Source organism: Helobdella robusta (assembly GCF_000326865.2).
Source record: "Helobdella robusta unplaced genomic scaffold HELROscaffold_17, whole genome shotgun sequence".
NCBI classification, from domain to species: domain Eukaryota; kingdom Metazoa; phylum Annelida; class Clitellata; order Rhynchobdellida; family Glossiphoniidae; genus Helobdella; species Helobdella robusta.
In genome coordinates, this window is record NW_008703942.1 from 223,346 (window position 1) to 233,551 (window position 10,206).

General features: G+C 32.2%; 1 protein-coding gene across 1 annotated transcript; it reads left to right on the forward strand.

Moving 5' to 3' along the window:
* Positions 1 to 5,832: 5,832 nt before the first annotated feature.
* HELRODRAFT_170020 (hypothetical protein) lies at positions 5,833 to 9,183 on the forward strand (the record flags this gene model as incomplete). The annotated part of the gene is made up of 7 exons (XM_009015851.1): positions 5,833 to 5,919; positions 6,649 to 6,704; positions 7,115 to 7,164; positions 7,533 to 7,649; positions 7,968 to 8,043; positions 8,930 to 8,990; positions 9,139 to 9,183. The coding sequence occupies 7 exons, from the start codon at positions 5,833 to 5,835 to the stop codon at positions 9,181 to 9,183; spliced, it is 492 nt and encodes a 163-aa protein (XP_009014099.1).
* Between the last annotated feature and the right edge of the window lie 1,023 nt (positions 9,184 to 10,206).

Below are 10,206 nucleotides of genomic sequence, written 5' to 3' on the forward strand. Positions count from 1 at the left end.
TTTTTTTAATTTCAAGACGCTGTTCAGACGTCAAGTCATGTCTAATGACAATTTTATGAAATTCATCCTCCATAGTCTTGATGAAACCCACATTTTTGAAAATCAATGACTTAATAGCAGTATCACGAAACATCAACCATGCAGGTCTAATTGGGTTATCTTTTTTAGTCCCCAATCTTTTAAAAAAAATGAGTTGGCATCAGCTTTGTCACCACACAACTTGTTTATAAAATTAAATATACAAACTTTATCATTTTTGATAGTATCATTATCCCTAAAATTAAAAATAACAATGTTGTTAGCACGCATTTTAAGCTCAGCATCATGATCAAGTTTTTTGGTAACTTGTTTAACCTCAGTGCTAATCAATTTAATACTATTATCAATTTCATTTTTGAACAAGCTTGACCATCTTTTTTCTATATAATTTTTTAGGGAAGTAAGTTCAACTTGAACCATTGATCCTGAAAGAGCATGTAAGCTAACCTCAGTTAGTGAATCTGTAATAGACCCTATTTAATTTTGAAAGACATTGTTAACATCCTTTTTCAAGGAATTAATATCATCATTAAAATTTGTTTCAGCATTAATCGTAGAAATATTGTTAGACAAAAGATCCTTGACAGATGAAATTTCACCATTTATGGCATTTAAAAATAAATCAATTTCATTCTGGATACTTACATCAGAAACTACATTGGAACCAATGTTATCTAAGGTCTCTTTGATAGATGCAATATTAGATTGCATGGACTGATGATCTTTTAATTAAGATCTTATTAATATTCCCACTAATTTTATCAACATCCTCTAATTTATCAAGACGTTTAAAAAGCGGTAAACAAGAATAAAAAAAAATTATTATGCTATGACAGCCATTCATAAATGTCAAAAAATTTTTTCGGAAAATAAGTTTATTTTGAATTATAATATATATCAACGCCAAACATTCGGTAGAATTTATAGAATATTGTAAAAATTATGGTTTATTACCAACAAATATATATGTATATATATGTAATGAAGGATTTCCACTTCATTATGAATTGAGTTATGGTGTACAACGTTATTGTGTAAATTGTGAAACGTTTGACAGATTAAATTTAAGTTTTTGTTTGAGTTGAAATTATTTGGATATTTTGAATATTTCTTCTAGCTCTTAGTTAATATTGGTTATTATATAATAGCTTTAATTGTTGTTTCTCTTTTTCAGGTACGACTTTTACTTAATTAAGGCTAAATTGATTTAATTAATTTATTATTTTTTATTAATAAAATCGTTTCTCTTTTTCAAGGCAACACAATTTAGTTGTTATATGCCGCCGAAATCTATTATATAAATATATATATATATATATATATATATATATATATATATATATATATACTATTAATATTTTACATTTTGATATAACTGGATAAAGGCATAAGAACCTTCTGTCTGACCCCATTTCCTGTATCATTTTGTTATGTTATGATGTGTTATGTTGTGTTATGTTGTTACGTTGTGTTATATTATGTTATGACAACAACAGTAATATGAAAACAACAACAGTACCGTAACAACAACAACACACTATAACAAGAAGAACAGAGGAACTAACGATTTAAGCCTTGTGCAGTCATGCAAGGACAGGTTTACGTGTAAGAAGGTGATGTTGATTTGCGAGGACATTATATGCAGGGTTATGTTCAGACCATCTGTCAATAATTTAATAAATTACACCTCGTCAACGTTTCTTATTTTGTTTGTTTGTATGCTAGTTTGTATGCTAGTTTATATGCTAGTTTGTTTGCTTGTTCGTTCGTTTGATTGTTTGCTTTTTTGTTTGTATGCTAGTTTGATTGTTTGTTGTTTATTTGTAGTTTATTTGTTTGTTTGTCTTTTTGTTTGCTTGCTTGTTGTTTGTTTACAGAGCCGATCCCAGACCTTTGACCGCCAAAGTACAAACTGAAGTTGGCCGCCCTCTTTGTTTTACAAACATTATGCTCTATATTTCAAATGAATTTTCACCCTTATTTAGTAGTAAATTGAAAACAAAAAATGGTTAAATAGCTTAGGGTGCAAAAGAAAATAACTTCTTGCACGGCCTTAGTTTAGTTACTCAATTTTGGTATATGAATAAACTTTCTTGTAAAGTGAATATTTTAAAATTTAAAACAAATATAGATAGTCAAAAAACTGATTTATTTTTATGCACTAAGTTGTTAAACCCAGGTGCTAAAAATTATATAATTATTAAAAAATATAATTATTTATTGTTGCCAATTAATACGATGTATGTGCGTTAAATTATAGAAAATATGTACATCACGAGAAATATATCAAATCATGTCTAAATTTGTATTGTGTTGTACTTCGAAGTTTACATTTTCTCTTCTGAATGATCATTTGGCTGCCCCTTATACCATATTCCGTCACCAACGTGTGGTGCACCATCTTCTCGCCGCTAGGATTGGCTCTGATTGTTTATTTTTATGTTGTATGTATGTTGTTTGTTTGTATGTCGTTTGTATGTTATTTGTTTATTTGATTTTGCACACATGCTCTCTGGCAATGGAGTTCCACCAATCGTTTTTACATTGTCCTTTGTTCATGCTTCTGCTTAGTTCTTTGTTTTCTGATTGTTTTCAAATTTACTTATACTCTGAAAAAATTTAATTAATGGATTTCTAACAACTGAGTTGGTTTCTCCTGCCTCCAACACAGCTCCTAATTAAAGTACTGCCAATCACCTATCACCACAAAATTCATCATCATAAAATTCATCATTATCTCAGTATTTATCATTACCATAACACAATAATAATATTATTAGTTGCAATAATAATTATTATTAATGTTATTGTTGTTATTATTTCTATTGTTGTTACTGTTGTCACAATCCTCCAAACACTATTTCCGCCTCCGTCGGTCCGTTTAATTTGTTCATTTATTTTTCCAATCAAATTTTCAAAATTTTTCATTGGCCCAGCCTTCAATCAATCAATCAATCAAATCGCTGAAACAATTTTTATTAATGAATCAATTAACTTGGCTTCAACGCATCCGGTACCAACAACTTTCAATCCATCAATCATTCAACTTATCAATCAACTTTTCTATCATTTAATCAGCTTACCAACCCATTTTTTAATCAATCAATCAATCAATCAGTCAATCAGTCAGTCAGTCAGTCAGTCAATCAACCAATCAACCAATCAATCTATCTATCAATTAATCTAATTATCAATAAATAAACATTTCAATCGGTCACCCTGTCAAGGAATTAGCCAATTCATCAATCATTTACTCAGTTTAACAATTATTCAATCAGCTTATCAACCATTCAACCAGCTCATTCAGTCAACCAAACAACCAGCCAACTCAAATGAATTGACCCTTAAAAATAAAAGAACGATTAAAACTTTAACTTTCGAAACTAAGACGAACCTTGGTCGGAACTGTTAAACATGTTTCGCAGATTTTTTGGGGTGTTGCATTTTATTTCGCTAGGTGTCACTCGAGCGTGAGTCAGCGACGAAGACGACGATGATGGCATGAATGATGATGGGGATGATAGTGAAGAGGAAGACAGAGCGAAGTAGCAAATGAAAAGATGAGGAGGAAAGATTCTGGGAAGGACGCCTTGCAATCCAATTGTTATCTGCGTGGGTTGCCATTGTATGTTCACGTCATCGTCATCACGTTATCATCATCATGTCATTACGTCATCACCATAACCTCATCATGTCATCATCGTGTCGACATCTGACAGCATCAACATTATCTCATTAATGGAAAGTTAATCGCAACTTCAATCAAAACACTATCGTCAAATTTATATTCTTGTAATAATACCATTTTCAGGCTTGTTTCATCATAATCATTTTCGTCATCATCAACATCGACGTCATCATCATCATCATCATCTGCAAAATCGTCAGTTTTTCAAAGTTTCTTGTTACCTTCACCTTTTCAATCACCGTTGTCATTATAATTGTTATCATCATCATCATAATCATCAACATCATCATCATCACCACCTCCACAGCAGCGCCATCTTTCCAAAGACATAACATCTGAAGCGCAAACATAGAATTGTCACATTTAATGAACGTTTTGCGACCGAAGATTCGAATTTTGTTCACTTTAAACATCCGACCGAGCCACATAAAAACCGGAGCATCATTATCAGCAGCCCAAACATGGCGTCATCAACTTCCATAGCGTCAAGCCAATAACAACATCAACAACAACAACACTAACTACAGCAGCTGCAGCAACAACATCATCACCACCTCCAACAGCAACAACAATAATATTAAAAACAACAATCATAATAATCAGCTGCACACCAGCGGTGATGAAATAATGAGTGATTAAATAAGTGTAAAGGAACGATAAACTTAAAATCTGCCAATCAAAGTTTGTATTGTCATTGTTATTATTATTATTAATATAATTACTATTTTTATTATCGTTATTTTGTTGTTGTTATTATTTTTTTTTATGAGAACTAAAATGATTATAAAAGAGTTGATAATAAAAAATTATGTTCGTAATAAAAATCGAACCGACAACTTATTATTATTTCTATTATTATTGTTATCTGTTATTATTATCATTATTGTTGTTGTTGTTGTTGTTGCTGCTGTTGTTGTTCTGGTTGAAACATTATTACAAATTGTTGACATAACTCGCTAATAGTTAAACGGTAATTTTTCAACTGATTCTAAATGAAAAAAAAAAACAAAAAATAACCAAACAAACAAACGAACGAACGAACGAACAAACAAATGAACGAACGAACAAACGAACAAACAAACGTACGCACGAACGAATAACCGTTTCATTTCGTGAATGATGAAAATTTCATCCATCGGTAAAATGAGACGGAGGAGTATGAAAAATCAATAAAATCAATAAAAGAACAACAACAATCAACACAACAACTACAAAAAACAACACAACAATAACAAAAAACAGAACAACAATAACAATAATCAACAACAATCAACAGAATAACCACAATAATCACCAAAACAACAGCAACAATCAATACAACAACAACAATCAACATAATAACAACAACAATCAACATAACAACAACAAAAATCAACAAGATAAAAACAATAATCAATAGAATAACAACAACAATCGACATGATAGTGTCAACAACAACAAAAACAATCAATTTAATATCAGCAAAATGGCGTCAATAAACAGCCCGAAGAGCCGTAAAAATGAATGAATTTCAAATATGAAACGGTAGCTGTAGATAACGTTAAAATAAAAACAAAGACACAAAATATAACGTAAACAAAAGATTGAAAATTTTAAAAACGAAAAAAATTTCTTATCTATGAAAAATAAAAATTTAAATTTACAGTTAATAAATAAAAGATCAAATTATAACTTCAGATTATAACTCAAGAAAAATTTAAGATTCATCAACATAATATCATAAGCCACAACGCTATAAACAACAAACAGAGAGCAAGACGCTGATACTAAATAGCTTAATTGGCAGGACAAATCATTCATTATTCTTTGTGAAAAGTGCATGGTAGCAACCAAATTTGTTTCGGGAGCAACAGAACAAAATGACGTCATCGAAATAATGACCTCATTCGAAAAACAACAACAATACAAAAATTGAAATTATATGGCGACAAAACAATTTCCAATTTAAAAAAAACTACAACAACAACTAATCGACGCACCTGAACCAAGCCAACAACAACATCAAAAACATCTGCAACGACAACAACAACAACAACGGCAACAACAACAACAATAAAAACTGAACTAGCAGCATTGATAACATCAGCAACATCCATAACATCAATATGATCAACAATTGCAATAACATCTACACCGCTAAGAGTAGCGACAACAACTCCACCAACAACAAAAACAACAACACAATAATACCGGTAACGACCAAAGACATTTAAAAATTGATAATCAATAAAGAAACCATATAAGAGTAATGTCATTCAAATGAACATGGTCATAATATGTATATATATATATATATATATATATATATATATACACATACATACATACATACAGATACATGCATATATATATAAGTGCATTCTATTGCATTATTGTAGTATAAGTATTATAATATAACATTCATTCATTCGTTCGTTCATTCGTTCGCTTGTTCGTTCGTTCATTCATTCATTCATTTGTTCGTTCATTCATTTAATTCTCCATTTATTCATATAATTTATTCTAAAAGTCACTTCCACGACCCAAAAAACCATTCACATTAGAAAGCATATGAAGGCGGGCATACATTCATGCACATATGAACAAATGTTCAATTAATATGTTTCAGAACGGTTATTAAATTAAGTTCCTTCATTACACAATCCATTTTCATTATCGTCATCGTTTATACTTTCAATTATTTTTGGGGGGTTCGTCGAACTTTTTTCAATATAACAATTTCTTCTTCTTCCAAAAAATGTGCACGGACTGACATAGCATACATAAATTTCATTATCAACTTATATACAAAAATGAATACACACACAACTGCTCGTGCAATTTAATACACACACACACATAAACACACACACATAAACACACACACATAAACACACACACACACATAAACACACACACATGCACGCACATTTGCACAAAAGCGCGAATACAATCAGAGTGGTGAAAATTTATTGGCCGAAAAAAGACAAGCGCATTCGTCAGATATTTGCAGGAAATAGATAAATAAAATTTGATATGCAAATGAGGATATTAAACCGGCATACACACGCGTCCACCACACATATCCATGCACATGCGCCCACCACACACACACCACACAAAAACGTCCAATACACATACATATACTTGCAGAAACACACACACAAACGTTTGTTTCCATCATAAATCCCTCTTTGTGGCTGGTTTCTAAGCTTCTATCTGGTTATCCCCTAACACAATTTTCAATCAGACTACATGTACATGCACATATTCTGACTGTTAAGTAGCATATACAAACAAAGAAACAAACAAAAAAACAAACAAGCATGCAAACAAACAGACAAACAAAAATAAAATTAATTAATTAATATAATGTGAACGTATAAACAATGTACAAAATGTGTGCAGTGGCGGATCAGTGACGGTTGAGACCATTGTGAGCAGTGTTTCAATTAAAAGTTAGTAGACCTCGGCTTTTAGACAGAAAAACAACAGCTTTAAGATAAAGTCCACCAAATAGTGACGTAATAAGGTAAAGAAATATCATCACCATTATTTTCACCACACTAGCAAACATTTGCTTGACTCTCTCCTTCAAATTCCAACAAAAATCATCATTTTAAAAATTCTGTACGTGTGTGTCTGTGTGTGTATATGTTTGTGTATGTGTATATATGTGTTGTGTTGTGTGTGTGGGAGTAGTAAACACAGCAAAACAAAATTCTCAAAACAAAATTCTCAGTAATTCTGCGTGTTTCAAAATTCTAGAAAACTTCTCAGCAGACGACATATACATCATATAAAATTCATGAAAATAAAAAAACAGTTGAAGTCGTAATCGACTGGCACAATGTGCCAGGCCCATGCATCACATGGGTAGAATTAGACAAGGGGACTGCCTCACCCCCAGACCCCCAGATCATGATAGAAAAAAATTTTGAAGGTTTCTGTGTAAAATATATTAATAAACCTCCAACACTGAATTCTGAATCAGCCACTAAAAATAAACCACCATGAGACATCATCATCATCAGCCTCATTTTCATTGTCATCATCACCCACCACCCAACGCATCACATTTTCATCGCAAACTTCTGAAATTGTTCGTTGTCACAGTTATGCAGACAGAGAGTGAATTATCGCTATATTTCTTTTTCGATCTTCTGGTCTACATCAACATTATCATCCTCATCAATTTAATCAGAAAATTTGCATTAATCATCATCAATATTATCATTATTTGTTATCATCATTTTCTCAGGCCGTGTCAAATTTTCATCTTCATCGCCGCCAAGTGATCACCTTCATTGCCGTTACTACATTATACCCTCATTGCGGTTGTCATCGTTATCCGTATCATCATTACCATCATCATCATTATCATTGTCGTCGTCATAATCATCATCTTATAAACAATCTGACTCTTACTATCAAGCTCATCATCATGCTCATCATCATCGTCGTCAACAACATCTACATCCTCATTATCCAAAACTTCATCATCATCATCACCATCGTCATCATCATCATCACCCACAACATCAACGTCGTCGTCGTCATCATCATCATCGTGCTCATCATCTGTTCTCTCCTCTGATAACGATGATGATACTCTTTGGATACATTTTCCTGGCGGACTCATTACTTCCATGCTGCAACATTATTCAGCCATCTTGTTCAACATTCATGTTGTTCAACATTCAGGTTTTTTAAAAACATTTGTGCTGCTTAATGTCTATGTTGCTTAATGTCTATGTTGCTTAATATCTATGTTGCTTAATGTCTATGTTGCTTAATGTCTAAGTTACTTAATGTCTATGTTGCTTAATGTCTATGTTGCTTAATGTCTATGTTGCATAATGTTTACGTTGCTCAGCATTCACGTTGATTAACATGCATATTTTTAAAATTAGCATTGATTAACATTTGTGCCTCTTGTTAACTTAAATGTCCCGCATATGTGTTAAATAAGTTGGCTCTTCTTAATGCTCCCATGTCCGATGAGTTGGATTCACCGCTGATCAAATACAAGCTCCACTTTTACAGTTACACGGAAAACATCAAGAGATAAAACATTTTATGAACAACATTTTGACAGTCAACTTTTATTTTGCATTGCTCCTTTTTTTATAATTTTTAACAAACGTTGTTCGTAATTGTTGTCCATCATTATTGTTCACCATTATCAAACTCATCAACTCAATGACAAACAAAAACCAATAGGCCAATAATTTTCATCACACCATGCCTCGCTACCGATGATTTGGCATCAGAAATGCGTCAAGTAATAGTCGAATTGAAATTATTCATCAACCACAAATATGGCTGCCGTCCCAACAAACCGCTAAACACAAACGCACTAACACACAAATGCAGGAACGCACAATCACAAACACACGAACATGCATTCGTATTCAAATCTAAACGAACAGAGGAAGAATGAAGCCAGCAAACGAACATCACACGACAATAATTAAAATTCAACGAAGACCATACATCACAAACAAACAAACAAACAAATAAACAAATAAACAGACAGACAGACAGACAAGCAACGAAACAAACAGACAAACAGACAGACAGACAAACAAGCAGCGAAACAAACCGTGGTGTCCTTGCCTACGTAAACTTGTGTGGGGTTGACGAAGTGTGTGGGGATGTGCAAGCAGTGAAGTGTTTTGTTGGTCAACCATCTGCCATCTTGTGATCCGTTCAGACATTCACTATGCAGACTGCACCTAACAAATCATCAAAGGTTTTTTCTCTGTTTCTAGTTAACGTGGCACGTTCCAGAGTTATTCTTTTATTCTCTCTTTCTTTTTGTTTGTTTGTTTGTGTGAGAGGAGTTTGTGTAGTCTGCACAACAGACGCCAACACCTTAAACTATAAAAGTTCAGTTTTTGGATACTCACATGTATGCCTACATGTGTGTGTATGTGTATGTGTGTATATGTATTGTGTGTGTGTGTTTGTGTACGTTTGTGTGTGTGATGGTGTATACAAAATGTTATCACATGAGCACACGACTATATTTGTCTATATGACTATGCTATATACTGTGTGTGTGTGTTTACATATGTTCAAATTCTGGAAGAGATTCAAGGAAGTAGTTGAAGACGGTTTTCTTGAAAAGTGATAGGCTGACTTAGTTAAATTATTTAAAAATACGGATCATACATCATATGCATCCATCTAAAGTTTCAAACTTGCTTTCAAACAAGCTTCTAATGACTAGAATTATTTCATTTGTATTATTTTTTTTATTTCATAATTTATTATTAATACATTTTTTTTATTCTGTTTAGTTTTGAATTAATAAATGGTTAATTTATTTAATGGTAAAAATTAATAAGTGTATGTGTGTGTGTGTGTGTGTATGTGTGTGTGTGTGTGTGTGTGTGTGTGTGTGTAAATCTATTTAATATGATTCAAGAAAGTCTGTAGAGAAAAAGTTGCTTTCCACCAAAGGTTTTGCTGTTTTTGTTAGCTGGCCTTCTACT